The 17,078-nt window shown below is 41.2% G+C and overlaps 5 protein-coding genes across 6 annotated transcripts; 3 read left to right on the plus strand and 2 right to left on the minus strand.

The window, feature by feature from the left end:
* Positions 1 to 989: 989 nt before the first annotated feature.
* LOC129597845 (uncharacterized) lies at positions 990 to 2,865 on the plus strand. The gene is made up of 8 exons (XM_055495538.1): positions 990 to 1,094; positions 1,157 to 1,233; positions 1,282 to 1,509; positions 1,657 to 1,942; positions 1,996 to 2,159; positions 2,221 to 2,313; positions 2,371 to 2,436; positions 2,562 to 2,865. Exons 2-8 carry the CDS (start codon positions 1,216 to 1,218, stop codon positions 2,832 to 2,834), a joined length of 1,128 nt encoding a protein of 375 aa, XP_055351513.1. The 5' UTR covers positions 990 to 1,094; positions 1,157 to 1,215; the 3' UTR covers positions 2,835 to 2,865.
* A 193-nt stretch (positions 2,866 to 3,058) lies between these two features.
* On the minus strand, positions 3,059 to 5,659 carry LOC129597744 (uncharacterized). Its single transcript, XM_055495411.1, has 6 exons — positions 5,574 to 5,659; positions 5,467 to 5,499; positions 5,261 to 5,397; positions 4,536 to 5,202; positions 4,245 to 4,452; positions 3,059 to 4,193 (listed from the first exon to the last, which is right to left on the minus strand). The coding sequence occupies exons 4-6, from the start codon at positions 4,557 to 4,559 to the stop codon at positions 3,124 to 3,126; spliced, it is 1,302 nt and encodes a 433-aa protein (XP_055351386.1). The 5' UTR covers positions 4,560 to 5,202; positions 5,261 to 5,397; positions 5,467 to 5,499; positions 5,574 to 5,659; the 3' UTR covers positions 3,059 to 3,123.
* A 2,056-nt stretch (positions 5,660 to 7,715) lies between these two features.
* LOC129595140 (RNA polymerase I-specific transcription initiation factor RRN3-like) lies at positions 7,716 to 11,365 on the plus strand. Its single transcript, XM_055492059.1, has 11 exons — positions 7,716 to 7,977; positions 8,281 to 8,355; positions 8,508 to 8,597; positions 8,785 to 9,035; positions 9,135 to 9,303; positions 9,448 to 9,510; positions 9,600 to 9,967; positions 10,292 to 10,579; positions 10,645 to 10,791; positions 10,877 to 10,952; positions 11,039 to 11,365. Exons 1-11 carry the CDS (start codon positions 7,876 to 7,878, stop codon positions 11,177 to 11,179), a joined length of 1,770 nt encoding a protein of 589 aa, XP_055348034.1. The 5' UTR covers positions 7,716 to 7,875; the 3' UTR covers positions 11,180 to 11,365.
* A 52-nt stretch (positions 11,366 to 11,417) lies between these two features.
* Positions 11,418 to 13,045, minus strand: LOC129595161 (mitochondrial pyruvate carrier 1-like). Of its 2 annotated transcripts, none has more exons than XM_055492088.1 (4): positions 12,641 to 13,045; positions 12,210 to 12,306; positions 11,935 to 12,067; positions 11,418 to 11,755 (listed from the first exon to the last, which is right to left on the minus strand). In XM_055492088.1, exons 1-4 carry the CDS (start codon positions 12,701 to 12,703, stop codon positions 11,734 to 11,736), a joined length of 315 nt encoding a protein of 104 aa, XP_055348063.1. In that variant the 5' UTR covers positions 12,704 to 13,045; the 3' UTR covers positions 11,418 to 11,733. The 2 variants fall into 2 exon arrangements, with proteins under 2 accessions (XP_055348063.1, XP_055348055.1); XM_055492080.1 differs by having other exon boundaries at positions 11,418 to 11,724; positions 12,641 to 13,041.
* Positions 13,046 to 13,083: 38 nt separating this feature from the next.
* Positions 13,084 to 16,174, plus strand: LOC129595150 (uncharacterized). The gene is made up of 4 exons (XM_055492071.1): positions 13,084 to 13,878; positions 14,212 to 14,966; positions 15,305 to 15,525; positions 15,617 to 16,174. Exons 1-4 carry the CDS (start codon positions 13,458 to 13,460, stop codon positions 15,837 to 15,839), a joined length of 1,620 nt encoding a protein of 539 aa, XP_055348046.1. The 5' UTR covers positions 13,084 to 13,457; the 3' UTR covers positions 15,840 to 16,174.
* The last annotated feature ends 904 nt before the right edge of the window (positions 16,175 to 17,078 follow it).

The following is a 17,078-nucleotide window of genomic DNA, read 5'->3' on the forward strand; positions in this document are numbered from 1 at the left end:
GGCTGAAAGCTAATTATTGTCAGCAAGAGTGTCTTGTACATCTTTAGAGTCTGGTTTTGAGTGATGTCTCTGAAAGACGGCCGCGGAACCGACATGGACGATCTCAGCAACATGGAGCCGATTGATAAGCGGTAAAGATGTTACCAATACTCAAACTTTATTTGATGATGGCTGTTATCCTGCATTTAGTGTAGGCAATGTTTTCCATTTTCAAGAGTATTAGGTTGTAAACACAAGTGTTGGCTCCTAAATGGGTTTTGGTTCTATGTTAGCTCTTATCAGTCTGCAACAACTACAACTGTTCATATATTTTTCTTTCCGGTTTTTTAGGAAAAGCGAGGAGGCCGATCATTCACAGAACAAAGAGGTGAAAACGATTAAATAATAATTAAATAACGAAGAAAAGGTTACCAAATTTCCCTAATTTGTAAAAGCTACGAGGCAGTCACGTGATTTCTTGCATGATAAAAGCTCTAGAAAACATAAATGTGCTTGTTCTTAAAATTTCATGTAGAAATGTTTAACTGATAACGTTACTTTGGCTTGGTCTTACGACCAGATGGATCATATGCTTGCTCTTAAGATCTGGTGTAGAAATAAGTACCTGAAAACGTTACTTTAGCTTGGTCTTACGACCAAATGGCTCACACAGAAGAGTTTGAAGATTTGGTTTGTTTTACAAAGCATCGCCTTGGTTTAACTATTAAATTGCAGACCGCCAAGGATAAACGCGTGGCGTCCGCTAGTGCCTCTCAAATGGAAGTATCGCCCTACAAGAAGGAAGTGGAGGACGCGTTTCTGTGTAATTACAAAGATCTCTGCTTCATATGTGCCGTGTTTAGTGTTTGTTAAGTTGAGTTTGTTGAGCAGGCGAAGTGTCATTACCAATCAGAAACCTGCGTGCTCCTTCCGCTCAGCATCAGTCACGGATAATGTACGAAGATTACCGAGATGTCGTTATTGAGAGCCTGAAAATTCCGACCCAAAATCTGCTCAGATTTCTCTCACTGGTGTGGTCCAAAGTCATGGCAAAACACGAGATGTTCTGATCCAAGAAGCAGAAAGCAGAATTTTGGTCGTGGAAATACTAGACGGTTTGTTTTGTTAACTAAGTTTATTAATATGGTGAAATGGTGACGTGAAGTGGTGTGTTTAGGTCAGCATCGTTTGGAGAGCATATTAGCTCTTGTGAAAGACTGCGAAAGCAGATGGACAATGGATTCTCTTGTTAAGGTAGATTCTTTTCACTTGATTTGCTCAAATGAACAAATTTGATTATAGGTTGCCATCTACGTGGACCTGGACGACAATCGGTGCTTGTTCTTATCGCGTGCACGTAATACGGAAACAAGCGTCCACCGCGAGGAAACCGTATTTGACACCCTTCGGTTGTTCCGAAAGATTTGCTACAACGCACAAAACATCCAGCAAGAAGCAGGTGACCTGCAGAAGACCAGCAAGCAAGTGCAGTCCGATAACAAGATGATCAGCAAAGTTACTGGAATTCCAGTGAGTAATACTTTTGAGCACTGGTCTCAAGACCAAGCCGACTTTGCTAAGATTGTTTCGGCAACTTCTTGCTATGCGAATGATTTGGCCTTGAGACCAGACCTTAGGTTAGAGATTCAAAGCTAACGCAACCTGGTCCCTTTTCAGTTAAAGACGCTGCAACAATGTTCGTACAAATTCATCTACCAATGCGCACATCTCCCAGTGAAGACATTTGCGGTTCTTAACCGATTCATGGTAAAAGCCGATGCCGGAGAGATAAAGCACATTCCTAAAGAAAAAAAGTCGAGCAAAGGCATGGAAAGCGAGAAAAAAGAAATCGGACCTATTATTTTCCGAAGAATAAAACTGGGCTTGAAGACCAGTGAAATGATTGAGCGGGCGTTTGAAGAAATTATTGCAGAAGGAGACTGGAACAAAATTGAGAAATACGGTAGTAAAATTTTTTCTTGATTTTTTTGCTGTTTTTAAACGCCGATTTTGCAGTAAAAGAGGCAGCTGAGATTCCTGCAGAAGAAGATGCGGACGATGCTAAAGACCCAGATGAAACGCAGTCGGCTTCCAGCAAAAAACATAATCCTCATAAAAGACTGAAAGGATCTCCGCAACCTCCGGTCCCTTCGGATATGGCACCAGCCAATTCAAGCGACGTCTGTCATTTGAAAAGAGGTTAACGCAGGTTTAAGTTAACGGGTTTTTCCGTTTTTGCAGGATTTGGCTAGCGCACGTGCAGAAGCCGCGGCACTAAAGGAAAAGCTGGATCACGCGCTTTCACAACTTGCAGCCGAACAAATTGATTGCCAGGTAGAAATTTGAGCGTGTGGCGCTAGATTTCAAATATTTTACCTGTTCTTTTTGCAGAATTCTCGACTTGAAAATTCAGAATACCAGCGGGAAACTTGTTTGTTAAAGCTAGAACGAGCTCGAGTAAGCCGTTGCATGTGTGGTCTTAAGACCAAGTTCATATTTCGCACTTCTTTATTATTGTCCAAGTTCAAGATTTTGTGCGCCAGGTCTTAAGACCAAGGCTAACATTATTACGCTTTTTACAGCTGCACAACGTTGTGAAAACCCCCTGCAAGAACCTGATGATTTCGAAAATGCTGAACGTGTATTATGGCGGAAAAGCGAACTCTTCTACTGGAAAGTTTGACACCAGCGATTACGGTGTTCTTCAGCCAGGGGTTCTTGTATACTCAAAAGTTGGACCTGCTCAAATCGATCCGGCTGACATCTATTATGCGCCAGCCGATGCAGTGGAATCTGCGGATCCAGCAACGTCTACTTTAAAGCTTAACGGAAATTATTTTACAGATTTATTGTGAACGGGTCTTCAGTTTATTGATGTTTCGTCGAAATGGTACCGACACTTTTGTTTCTTTAGCGACGAGACCTGGTCTTGAGACCAAATGACTGTTTTATGTTAGCTTTTGAATTTTCGTGCCGACTTTTTATGGTAAAATGCTTCAGCTTAAAGAATTTTTTGCTTCCTGCACTCAGATGCTGTTCTTATTGCTAAAATAAAGCAACAAGAGTTGCTGTCGCTACAGTCATTAGTTTACAATCAAGAGTTTCTAGTACATTTAGAACCATAACAAATTGCATATTAGTAGATTAACTCATACCTCGTTTTGCACAAAGTTCATTCAGAGCATCTGTACAGCACAAATGCCCACAATCAGGTTGAGTTTCCATACATCGCATGCAAGATTCTCTGTGGTAAAGATCTTGCCCGGCCAGGATATTTCTTATTTTAAAAGGCGATTTGGACGTCGTTGCTTCCCATTTCAATAAACCGCTCATCCAGTACAAAAACCCTGTTGAATCTCGCAACTCGTTTATCCCAGCTAAGACGTCTTCCAGATCTTTGGAAGCTTTTCCGCGCTCCGTCTCCGTTATGAAAGCTGCTGCACCTTGATCCAACAAATGAAAAAACTTCTCTGCGTCTGCTTCATCCAGTAATCCAGGCTGCACGCGTTTTGCCAAACAACTCGTTTCTTTCAAATAAGCACGCATTGTGTCAGCAAATTCGTGAACGCCTCTTCCCACCGCATTTGCGTCCTTGTGAATTTCTGATAAACAGCCAATAGTGCTTTCTTCTCGCATGCGCTCTTCATGGACTCCATTTTGGGTAGCAATACGGCGCCGATAAATTGATAATTCGTTTGTGTTAACCAAAAGCACTGTGAAAAACGAAGAATTTTCTTTGGTCTTTATGGGAGGTTCCCGGTCACCGTTCTTGAAATATTCCACCTGGTATCTTGAGGAGAGCGTTTTCTCTTGTTCCATAATTCGCACAATCTTCACCTTTACACGACCGGATAATTTCCGTCTTTTTTGATGCGGACGCCAAATATACACATCGCCAACTTCGATTCGTATCTGCCTAGCCTTCACTGCTGGTCCGTAGATGTTTTTAAAAAGTCTCCGCTCTACATTTTCGATGACAGATGTCTGCATGCAAGCACGTCGGTAATGCAGCTGTTCCAGCGCGTGTAAAGCCTGCGACCGCAGCGGTTCTGGCAGATCATCTAGGTGTCGAAGGTTTTCTTCAGCCTTTTCATCAATGTCGTTTTCATACTGTTCCGTTGCATAAACATCAGCAAACTCATCATCTGGTGGCTCAGGCATAAGTCGTTTCAGCATACTGACGTGCTCCGCTTTCCATGGCACCGGATCCAATTCTACAACTGAAAGTGTTTGGTAGGTCTTGAGACCAGGTTGGGAAATCTTACCTATTCTTTCAAGGCTTAGCGCAGAAGCGTACCCTTTGTAGACTTCAAACGGCGTCATGTTTGTGGAATTATGTAGTGTTGTATTCAATAAGTGCTGGACGGATGGCAAAAAATACGGCCATAATAAACCTTGCGTTACAGGGTCTAAATTAGCCATCATAAATGCAAGAGCTCGCTTCAGCTTTTGATTTAGACGTTCCACTTGTCCCTGTAACATTAAAATGAAGATTTTTTTAAAATCTAGAAATTTGAAAAAGACAGTTACCTGTGACTGTGGATGGTATGGCCTACCATGCACAAACCCAACGCTTGCATTTTCCAAAAGGTCTTTTACCAGCTTATTAACGAACTCTTTTCCGTTGTCACTCTGTAGAATTTTTGGACAACCTTCATCCACAAAAAAGGTTACCAACTGTGCATGAATTTCTTCGGCTGTCTTGTTTCTAATAGGAAACAAAAAACAAAATCGGCTGAAACATTCTGTTATGGAAAGAACGTAGCGAAACTGGCCGAGATTTGTTCGCATTTGCATTTCCGTATCGGGTGCCATATCAACGAGATCGATTTGAATTCGCTCCATCAATTCGAAGGTCCTTATGATTTTTGGCACATAAGGCATAAGCTGCTTTGTTGCTCTCGTGATTTGACAACCAGCACAAACGGATTTAATACTCTCCATCAACCGATGTCCATCCTTAATGAACACAGAGCGCGACAACTCTTTTGCCAGGCTTTCCGCGCTTCGCGCAACGCATGCTTGTGAAGGCGAAAGATGAATATTCCACGCAAATTCAAAAACGTCTACAAATTTGAGGATATGCTTTTTCTTGGCCAGTTTATCCTTGTAAAATAATTTTCCGTCCGCCAAACTGAGCCTAAAGCCGCCTGTTCTGCAACCGCCTTCATAAAAAAATCGCATTCGTTCGCGGATAAGCTTTTTTTGAGTGGCGTCCAAATCCTAAACGAAGATAACTGGTCGTAAGACCACATCAACTTCCAACAATTGTGAAAACTACCTCATTATTTTGTACTGATCGTGTTAAATTTTCCATAACTTCCACAGTGCGATTGCTGAAAATTCCTTTGGTGCAAAACTCAGGATTTTCGATTTCGCTTCCGTATATTTCCAATAATACGGCGCGAACGCGATCCCCTAAGTACGTAAAGGCATTTAAGAATTTTTGCAGTATAACACGTAAGATGTTGCAAGACAAATGCTTACGTTCGATTTCGACAGACTTGACCGTGGCTTTTCCTGCAAAAACATATTCTCATTGGCCAGCGTGCTCCATGCAGCCATATCGTTAAAACGATTAACCATTATATTACCTGTAGAAACTTCAGCATTCGACTGTTCTTGGAAAAGATCTAAATCGTCCGGTAAGTCGAAATTCAGAAATGTTTCCGTAACATGGTCCCCATTCTGACCTGATTCAGAAAATTTAAGCCGAGTTCCTGAGTGGGACAGATGTCTTTCATCGTCGGTGGCGCACTTTACTGCTCTCGGGGCAGGTCAGGCTGCTGGAGATGCGTTTTGCGCTTTTCAGTTGAGGCACTAATGATGCGGACCGTGAGCTATTGGATTCCACGGGGCAAGTTTTATTGGTTTGACTTCCTTCCTTGCGTTTTTCATTTGCTTTTCTGGTGTGATCGGACTTCGGAAAATCGTAAAAATCAGAATCTGTCAAGATTTGTTTGCTACAGTCGGTCTTTTTTGGGTACAAAATGCAAGAAAGGCAAAACAATGATAATCCGCCGGAATTTTTGTCGCGCTTTCGATGCATAGCTTCAGCGATTACCGCGGACAGGTATTGTTTGGCTCTTGCATCAAGCTGCACTGGAGCAAAGTGATTTGTCTCCCATAATATATAAATTCTTCTTCCACAGGGTGAATTCGGTCGCACCAGGAAAGAGGAGTATCCCTGCAACCGTGCATTTGGTAAGCTGGTCTTAAGACCAAACGTTATTAGAAAACATAGCATACCTTTGGCCGTAAAATAACTATCTCCACCTGCAACGACGTTGCGACAGCAATGATACAGTTCTGGCATGCCCATCGATTTGGTTTCACGATGTTTTCGGCATCGTTCTGAATCCAAAGTTCCATTTCTGTGGGTAATATTACGCTGATTCCATTTTCACTACCTGGGCCGCGTCGCGGAATTTCGTCAAATGTTTCTTTGTTTAAAAAAACAGTTGCAACGTGATACCGGTGCGGGCAGGTTTCGGCAAACTGCGCCAATAAAGACCGGTACCGCCAAGGGTGGACCTCACAAGTGTCGATTACCTGCTGCTCCGGACTAAAAAGTCATGCGCTCTGGTTCTAGTATCATCAGCAGCCCTGCACGTACTCGATACTCGCTCGATAACGATTCCTGTCCATTTACCGAAACAGCAATTGAATTGTACAAACAGTTACCGTCTCCAGTGCTTTTAAGCGCGACACATCCGCTTAAGCTTGTTATAAGAAATCTTTGTAAGCGCACTGTGTCATATGGTGAGGTTTCAGGAATTCCGTTTTTATGGCGAGAAGAGACTCAAGCTGAAGTTTTCGTTCTGAATTTCAGACTGAATGGTAACGGCCACATCTTGCAGTTCTTCGATTCCCTTATTTCCAGCTTCGTCGAGCCGTTCTAAAGCTTTTATAAAAAACGTGGCCCTGGAGTCCATATCATAAGGCGGGTATTTCTTAATCTGCAGTCCGGTGGTCGTAAGACCAATCCTCGATCACATAAGATCTAAAAGGTTAGCCGTATTTTTAGTTTCGAATCACGTGACTGGCGGCTATTTTGATGTTGGAACTAGAATATATTTCTGATAACTGTTATCAAGTTTCAGATCGACAACGGTAAAAGAAGCACTGATGTACGCAGAGTATTTACCGAATTACTAGACAATTTGGGCAAAATGCGGCAGTAGCAATAACAATGGCTGTAGCGATAGCCGTTCCGTCGTGCGTCTACGAGACGGCTTTAGCCATTTGTATTGCTACTGCCGCACTTTGTCCAAATTGTCTACTAAAAAGCAAATTTTCAGGAGCGACGAACCTGAAATGGTGGATCTCAGCAGGAGCGGCGAACCTGAAATGGTGGATCTCAGCATTATATGACGAAAAGCGACAAATCACCAATAGCTGATTTCGCCAGAAATTAGTCTAAAGAATTCCGTTTGGCGGTTCTTGCAGAAATAAGTGCGTCAAGAGCATAAATCTTGGACTATTGAATGATGAAAACGAACTCGAGGTCTCCGGATTTTTGAAGTCTAACTTTTATACTTGAGAACTTTATTCGCATCCATCGTTACTTGCTGTTAGGACTGTAGTATAGGAATAGAGGGCGGTCCTCCTTGTTAAGGCAGCACCAGTGGTAGTGGTCTTAGGGCGTGTTGCTGCTAGCTGTTAATGGGCTGTCTACAACAAGGATAAGCCCGAATGCACCGGAAGCACGCCACGCGCACGGTGATTGCGAAACAGCAGCCAAACTGCCAAAGCCCGATCGCCGAAGACGAAGTTTTTTTCTCCAAACACCGCGAACTTCTGCTTTTTTGGAACAGGGGCCATATCACAAATGATAAATATCGCCATTCGCCATATGGATTATGAAACAAGGTTAATAAGCGCATAGCATTATAAATGGAGCTCAAATCAAGCGATCCGAGCGCGTTGACCACTCTGCTGTCCGTGCAGATGTGGGATCCCAACTTTCTGGAAGAAGTTCTTCGCAGTCATCGTTCGGTACGTTGATTCTTCTGTGGTGCTGCGTGCATGCAGCATAAGTTTCGAGAGGAGTCTGCTTGGGAATAAGTGGATACGGTTGTTCATTTAAATGCTTTTTTGGAATCAACAGTGCATTGTTACTGCTGTTTTAAGCCTGCTGAATTTTATGGATTCTGGATCATCTGGCTTGATGATAAAGTTAATCTTACGAAGTTACGATTCTTACTGTTTACCAAGTTATCAGTAACCAATGGACTCAGTGGTGCAGTTGGATGAGCAGTTAGAAAAGCACAAGAGTAATGAAAAATTGTTCTTTCGTAGGATAAAAAACAAGAATTTCAGCATCTACTGCAGTATTTTCGATCAATTGCCGAACATGGAGTATCATCCGACGAGGTGAGTCCATTGTTATTGCATGTTATTAATATTTACTATGTAAAATTTGAGAATTTCGTGATTTCGAAAATGTTGAATTACCTGGCTCGTTTTTGAGATTGCTGTTCATGGATTGTAAAACAAATCGTGATCGCTGCTCGGCTTTTTTGTAGGATGCTCAGCTATCGGAAATCCTGGTGAAACTGCAGCGGCTGTGTCCTTGTCTGAAACAAGAACATCTGGCGTTTGTAAACGCTTTGCTGGTATGTAAAACTACAAGTAAATTGTTTCAAGAAGTCCAGAAATCTGATATGAACCGTTAAGAACTCTAGAATGCTACTCAGTACCACTGTTTATTGTTGATGTTGTTGCATTGAATAAGGTTTTTTTCCGTTTAACTTCTTTTACTGGTGGATTTCTACTGTGTAGCATTCGTGATTTTCATTGTAGGCTTGCAATTTTTTCGTTTTATCCGGAGAAACGTTCGAGGAATTCGTCTTGTTTATTACCGGTTTGCTGACGGCGCAGCCTTTTTTTGTTGATGGATGCTTACGGAATTGGGTCAAGCGCTTTCGATCTCTCCCACCTGATTGCACCTTAGATCTGAATCGAGAAAAACTGGGCACAGTGGATGAAAAAATTAGGATATATCATAACCGAGTCCATATTGCCATCGGCAAAGCCGTTCAGTTGATTCCATTGTAAGCATCTCAAAACTTATTATCCTCACATTAACTGTAAATTCACTTTGATGAAGGAAACCTCATAATAAAGTATGAGCATTTGTGTTACATTTTTAGGTGCCGACCAAAACTGATGCACTGTATAGCGGATGGGTTTCCCTTCCGTCTGCGAGGCGTTGAAGAACATTTTTTGTATGCACGAAATGTTTTATCTTTGCTGGACAAGTATCCAGCCAATCGGAGCGATATCTTGACCATATTCTTGAAATATCTTGCAAAATTAGATGTAAGTTAAAGTGATCGCACCATCTGGATTTATTTTACGATTTTCACAGTAGTTTAAGAAATTAGAGTTTAAGACAAATTTGTTTCAGTTGGTACTATCGATACATTATTAACTTCACTCTATAGTGCATGCTTTCTTTATCAGGCCGATGCTTCTCCAAATGAATTAAATGATCTTGAAGTGGACGATGATGAGGACAACGAGGAGGTAACGCGAAAAAAATTAAACATCTATTCAATTTTTAAAGCTTTACACAAGTATCGTTTTCTGACTGCTTGTTGATCATTCCTGTTAAGGATGAAGTTTCTACTGTTAACTGGATAATCGAACATCCCACTGCTGAACGTCTGGATCTCGTTCTGACTTTGGTTTTGGAGTATATTGAGCAACTGTCAGCAAAGCGCTGCGTGATACCTTCAGATCTGGAGCACTTTTACCGCGATACCTTACCGGCTTTTGACGACATTATTATGATGTCACAAGGCTTAACTCATGTGCAGTACATTTGGTTTTACATGGCCAGTCTGCGAGAACAAATCGCTGAGGCACTGTATCAGCGATTGCGACAAAATATTTTAGCCACCAACAAACCTACGGTTCTGCGCCAGTTTGCTGTATCCTACATGTGCAGTTTCTTGGCCAGATCAAAATTTGTGCCTCTAAGGTGAGAGACTGAGAGTGTGCATTTAGAATTATGCCTTACCTACAAACTTTTGTGCCTTCTATCACGCATGATCCGAGTGTTTCTGTTTCGACGTTGTGATGCTTGAATCACTCGACTAGCCTCTTCTTTGATTACTTAAGTATCTCCCTTAAATACTTACGCATGTATTCCCTGACTTACAAATTTTTTAGCAAATTACCCACAAAATGTCTGCAATAAGCTGTCTTTCCGGTAGCTTATAATTTACTAAAAGTAAACTTGAGTTTGCTTATGCGTAGATTGTTAATTTTTATATCATAATCTAATTGGTTTCCTTTCTGGCAGAAATTCTATAAAGTTTGTTGACGAAATGGTTCAGTGGATCCACAAATATATAACGGATTATGACCGCCTCCCTCACGTCCCTGATATGGAACAAGTCCATCGATTGTTCTACGTTATATGTGAAAATATATTCTACCTCGTTACTTTCCGACACGAAGAAATTTTTGCGCAGTCCAAAGGAATAGCCTGGTTTAAGGCCCTGAACTTCAGTCGGATAATTTCTTCGAATCTGAATCCGCTGCGGTATTGTAAGCGGGTGATTCGAGATCTCTTTGCAAGTGTGACCAGGTAGTTTGAGTTGAAAATGCTGACAATAAGCACTTCTGGATTGTATGGGAGATCTATCGTTTCAGAAATCGTGGAGTTTTGTTTTGTTATACTGTGATCGAACGTAATAATCGAATGATGATTTTCACTGCTGCGAAAGATGCAATCTCAGCGCCGGGAGATGATAATCCGCTCAATACATCTTTCCCTTTCGAGCCATACGTCCTTAAAAGGTGTAATATTGTTTAGTTAGTAATTCTAACTCGTGTTGTGGAGTTGCATGCACCAGAAAAAAATTTTTATTGTTCTGCGCAATAGGTCGAAACGATTTGTGACGCCGTTATATCGGTCGTATGGAGAGGTGATACTAACCGAATTACCGGAAGCGGAAACAGTAAGTTAATTAATTGATTTTTCTTTTTCAGATTTGATTTTCAGTTTTGCGGTGAACTTAAGACTGATACTGAACATGTTTTGTAGTATCGTGGGTTGATTGCGGATTCCGATGACTCAAATCAGTCGAGGGACAGCGACGAAGATGACGATTCCGTTATCGAAGATTTTAGCCAGACATTTAGAAAACCATCCAGAAAACGTCAGCTCAGTGAGAATACAACATAACCTTTTGCTTTCATTGGCGATACTCTTCCTCGGTGATTTGTTGCTTGTGTCTTGGTGCTTATTATGTTGCAGGTTTTTTTGTTGTGCAGAATTTAATGTCGTTTTATGGTGTTATAAATTTTTTAGAGGCATTCGAATAAAATTTGCCGACTCGATGTTTGATTATTCAAAACTGAAAAAAAACAAGGTCCTCATGGAGATCTTCTTTAAGATCAGAAAATTCAGCTGCACAAGTACGACACAAGTCTACATTTTATTCTTCTATAAACCCAATTCAACGCAGCTGCAATCTAAACAAGATAAAATACAACAAAACTTCGGCCCTGTGAAGCGCGCGATACATGTATAACATCATAAGTATCCCAAATCCCAAGTGCATACACCAGATATCGCGAAAATTTCCATCACCTTTTTGCCAATAATGCCGATGGCTCTAGATTACACTTCACACCAGAAATGCGAATGGTATAAAGCTCGCTAAGATTCACTATCACTTCCGTTCCTCCACAAGCAATATAGCCGGAATTGGCTTGGGATTCGAAGCACTGCAAAAATTATGGCTTCGGTTTACTGGCACTGCAAAAGGTAATCATTCCACCGCATGCAGAACACCCCGAAAAGGCTAATTTACAGTGGTCTTACAAAATCTGTACAGTGTACACTTAGTATCGCTTGAAAATTTTTCGACATCAAATTACAAAAGGAACATTTATCTACCAGTAACAAATCATATAAATTATTTATCAAAAACTCACTGGTATGAGATATATCGCGTCATTTGCGTCAACTGTGCAGTCTCGTTGGCGGCATGGCAGGCGAACAGTAAGAGATTACGAGGTCGTACCATCCAGGCAAAACGCATAAACAGCATGGAATAAAGACACATCGCTGCGAAAGAGAAAAGGCATAAAATATTTCTTATCACGAATATAAAGTATACAGTAAACCATGCATACGTTGCGCAATCTCCTAATAAAAACAAAGCACACACGGACGGCGCTCATATGCAATACCAAGCAACAATGCCAACCTGTGGTCATTTTCCCACTGATGATCTCCGGATTCTTTTTTAAATCAGCAATTGCAGCCAGTGGCAAACCCCAGTTGGCGACGGGACCCCAGAAATGCTAAAAATCCAGAGAAATATAGTAATGAGCAAGGGAGACAGGACGTAGTAACTAGTACTCATGCATGCTGTATGCAGTGTTATAATGGTATATCTAGCCTGCAGCAAAACCGTGGCTCGAAAGGGGTTCCACTTTTTCGAAACCAAGTTCTCTTTCGCATCCTTACCGTGCTGCAAAATATAACAGAAGATTGTAAGAAATATGTATACCTGATTTACTGGTGCACGCTGTTAAAAATGGGCCAAAAAACTTGAAAACAATGCTGTGCAAATGTAAGCACACGGCAAAGTGACGTGCAGAACGGTTAGAGTAAAGTAATACTTATTTTGCGTACGTACCTCATAAAATAATCTCTCATTTCCTTGCTCGTCAGTCTGGATACAAGTTTCGAAGCCATTATGGATTTTTAAGAATACCGTCCTGTGAAAAATTCAACCAGGCTAGTAGCTGCGCAAATCTAGATGCACGCTCTATGCGACTTGAATCAAGGAAGGTATAGTTGTCCAACACACAAACGAACGCAATATCCAATACGTGAATTCTTGTAATGCCACAATGGATGGAACGAAATAGTCAGACGTCTCCCTGTCCGTATTCCCTTTACAAATCAATTTCAACAGAAAGCCGTAACCCCACAATCAACAACAGCTGATAACTTCTTCAAACAGACGCATGCACGACCTCACCTGGACTCCTGAATTGCAAAAATTCATATAATTTTCAGTTTTCATAAAATTTCAAAGCTCGCCCGTCCACAAGATCTTAACAGGGAAACCGCTGCTTGTGCTTGATTTTGCATTATGTTAAGTCACAGTGACAGTCAGTAGTTTTTAATGTTTAGGTTTGAAAACGATTTTGTATTTATAATTTTGGATATTTGCTTATTCACCTGCAAACAACCATAGTAGACAAATTCTCAACATTAAGTTACGTGCTTCCATAGTTAATCAATTGTCTTTCCTATTAGGTTCAGCAAGATCTGCATAGTTCGAATCTGCAGCAAAGACACTCACTGTCAGCGTGATGGTGACCTTGGTTTTTGTACTGTACTTGTCTATTAAGGCCATAATTTCATGCGTTCATTTTTCAGTATTTTATAAAAACAAGCTTTTTATGTATGTAGCAATAAATTACTTAATGTTTCACAGCACATGCGCTGCGAAAAACGGGCATATCAGTACGTAATCATTATGCCTAGTTCTTCGTTTGGTACACATTCAGCGAATATATGTGTTGCTATTCTGATGACGATAATCCCTTCGGTATGGCACTTCGAGGTGTTTGAAGAAATCTGTCGGCAGCAAGATGATAATATGCGTCGGGGCAAACAAATGCGGATTCGAGCAGACGTCGAAGAGGGCGATGCAGTAGAGTTCCCCTGCAAATTCTGCCGGCATCCGAAGGATCCTGTCAAATGGTATTCTCTGGAGCATGCTGGGTTATTGGTGGACGGGCGCGTCGTCAAACATGCGCCTGTGGAAACAGAAGTCACCGCAGATCCATTCACGTTTGACGAATTCAACAGAGTCTACGTAAATACCGAGAATACACTTGTGATTCGAAAATTCAACGGTCAGTAAATACCAATATAAAATTAGTACATATATATTAATTGTAATTTTTGTGTAAATGCAGTTATCAGTGTATCGTTGTTATCACGTATCATTACTTTTAGACTTTAGTTGCTTCAACTTGCTTCTATTGGCGAATTATTGATAAATTAAGATAAAATTTAATTAAAAATGCTTAGGTACGGAAACTGTAAAAAAATTTCCATTATATTATTAGGGCACACGCACAGGTGCATGTGACAGTAAATTCAGTGTTTAATAGTGCAGTTGATTTCATTTGCTGAACTTTTGAAGTTTGCATCTGTGGTAATCTTAATTGTGATGTGTGAACCAGAATCCGACCTGAAGATGTACTATTGCCGTCACAGCGAGACCGGCGATCTGAATGGGTTTGAACACGATCCTCAGTTAATTTTACGTCACAATCCCCACCGATTTCCGGTCAATCAGTCGCTGTTTCTGCAAAAAGTAGAGGGCCTGAAAATGCAGATAATGCTTGCGGATTTCCGCATCGATCTCCTGAGCATCAGTCTGCTGCAGAAACCATGGAGTGAATGCAACTCCTGTGGTGACCTTCCCGGTGAACAGGAGCGCGCCCTCGAATGCCGCGTCCGCATATCCAAATCACTGAAGAGGATGCTGCCAGAGAACCGGCTATCTCCACACGAACGCACCAAGCTGGAATCGCAGATCAAAGACTACATGACCTTTCTCTATCCCGACTACGAATCATACAGTGACCTGGATCTGTCTGATGATATTTGCCTGGGTTATCCCGGTTTGGAGGCCTGTCAGAAAAGAATGGAACGAGAGAATCCCGGCTGGTTCAAAGGAATCAGTTGTCAGAACGCTCTGTATCTAAGGCGATGGAAGGAGTTTTCGCAGCATTTCGGAACTAAGCGCTTTCCGCCTGATTTGCTAGCGAGAAACGTTATCGAGACAAAAACCTGCCAACTATCATGTGAAAATCTGGCGACAAAAACCGGGAGCAGTAAAAATACCACATCAAAATCCTGGTTTAGAAAATTACTAAAACTGCGAGGAATAAATCTGCTGAAAATTTTTCGTCGACAAAAAAAGAGACTGAAAGTGAGTTTTTGCGTTAATCTCGTACTCGTATTATCGAGTAAGTACTCGCATAGCGTGTAAAATTATGGTGACTGCTATGCGCCCCGACAAAGCGGGCGCATAGAATTTAGCTATGCGCCCAGTTCTATCTAAACTTCTGCTCTCGTGCAACCTTAAGGGTTAATCGAGTAAAAACATTAAGTAAAGACAATCAATTGCCGGAAAAACACATTCGGGGCGCAAAGCCAAATTCTATGCGTCCGGTTTGTCGGGGCGCATAGCCATTTCGAAAATTATAATTTATTACATGTAACTGTTTGTTTTGAGCAGTTGTGTAAGATATTATTTGTTATACACAGCATAAAGCGTTCAAAAGGCATGTGCTGTCGGAGTATGCAGGAACTGGTATTAAACTTGGCTGTCCTGGAGCAACTCTTGACCATCTTGTATTGTGGAAGAATGGGACTTATGATTTGAATCCCTTCACTGTTGCGGCAGATTCTGCTGGGCGTATTACTTACGTGACTACTTTGGTTTTGCACATTCGTAACCTTTCCACTTACGATGCTCAATTATATAGGTGAGTATACAATATATTGGGACTGCTATATTGTACTTCTACATTTCTAGTGTATAATGATTCTACTTACTTCTATTTTACTGCTTTTTAGTTGCTGGCAGGATAATTCTCTAAAAGGTGAAGTCCAGATCAAAGTCGTCAAACGGAAGCCACCTCCGCCGGATATGCGAATTTCGCTGCTGTATTTAGCTGTCGGCACTGCTGTGGATGTGATTATTTTTGTGGCATTGATGATTGTTTGGCGTCGACAGGAAACACAGTCTAAGATGAAGGATCATGTTTATCGCAACATTTTCGGACCAAATAAATCTTGAGCTTGATCGCATGCTTTTGAAATACCAGCGATGCTTATTGTATAATACCGCACTGTAATGATTGTGCTCCAGAATATATCTTTATCCTGAGAACATGATTTCATCACTGGTATTATCTGGGAGCCAAAAACCGGTTGTTACCATAAATTAATACGATGTGTAATTTTTGCAAATGTATCCCCATTTTTGCGGTCCTTATTCTCCAACTGGTTACGAGGCAGCATGCTTGCTTGCGGCTTAGCCGCTGCTGCTCACGCCTGACAAAGCCACAAAAAGGTCCGCTCTCATTCTTTCTCCTGTTCCCGTTTAGAGCAGAAACTTTTCCGCTATCCTTTTCCGCGCTAAAGCGAGAGTTCTTGTGTTTAACTGATCATGCGAACAAACCGGAACATCGGCAGGACAATATTTTATTGTATGAAAACCAATGATCAGTTGTCGGCAGAGAATTTGCAATAGATTTTGGACCACCCTATATCGATTTAGTTTAGTTTAGTTTATTCAATGAGTTTAGTTTAGTCTCTTTAAATGACAGCTCCAGAAAAGCGGGTCACTTTCTTCGAATACGGTTTGGGTTGTATTTAACGGTTACAGAAATTGTAAGTATAATTATACAGAATTTTACTTAATAATTTTAATTAATGACCAGTGCCCCGTGATGTGTTGATGGGGACAAAAGCTTGTTGCTTTAGTTTGACCTAAGTCCGAAGCAATTTGTCCGGTTGGAATACGGCGCTGACTACTCGACTACTCGTACGGCTGAAATGGAGCTGCAAAATAATCCTGAGGAATCGCAGTTCACACTTGGCGGTGTCGAAAAACTTCTCAAGACGATGTGAAGCATAAACGCAAGTGTGTGTGTGTGTGTGTATGTTTATGAGGTTTTTCCTTTACTTTTTGTATTTCAGGTTCTGTTTATGCTGTTTTACGCCACTATGGTGATTATTGTGAAACGTGTTGCGATGCAGTTCCATGCTAAAAATTCATAAAGCTAATGTTCATGTGTGCAGCTGACAAAGTAAATAATTTTTTTTACAAGTTAGATTATAGATCTGTGTTTCCAGGCGGAAGAAAAGCCATATTTCGAGAAAAGCAAAGAACTGCTCAATGCTGTCACTTCGTCTGTTGGCATTTCTGGCAACACTTACGGGCAGACGCACATACAAAGAACCCTCATCAATGCCGGGGACTGCCTTTGTTTTTATTTTTTTCCATGCCGAATAATTCTACATATTCTACATT

This window comes from Paramacrobiotus metropolitanus, unplaced genomic scaffold, assembly GCF_019649055.1.
Source record: "Paramacrobiotus metropolitanus isolate TYO unplaced genomic scaffold, Prichtersi_v1.0 Parri_scaffold0000003, whole genome shotgun sequence".
NCBI lineage: Eukaryota > Metazoa > Tardigrada > Eutardigrada > Parachela > Macrobiotidae > Paramacrobiotus > Paramacrobiotus metropolitanus.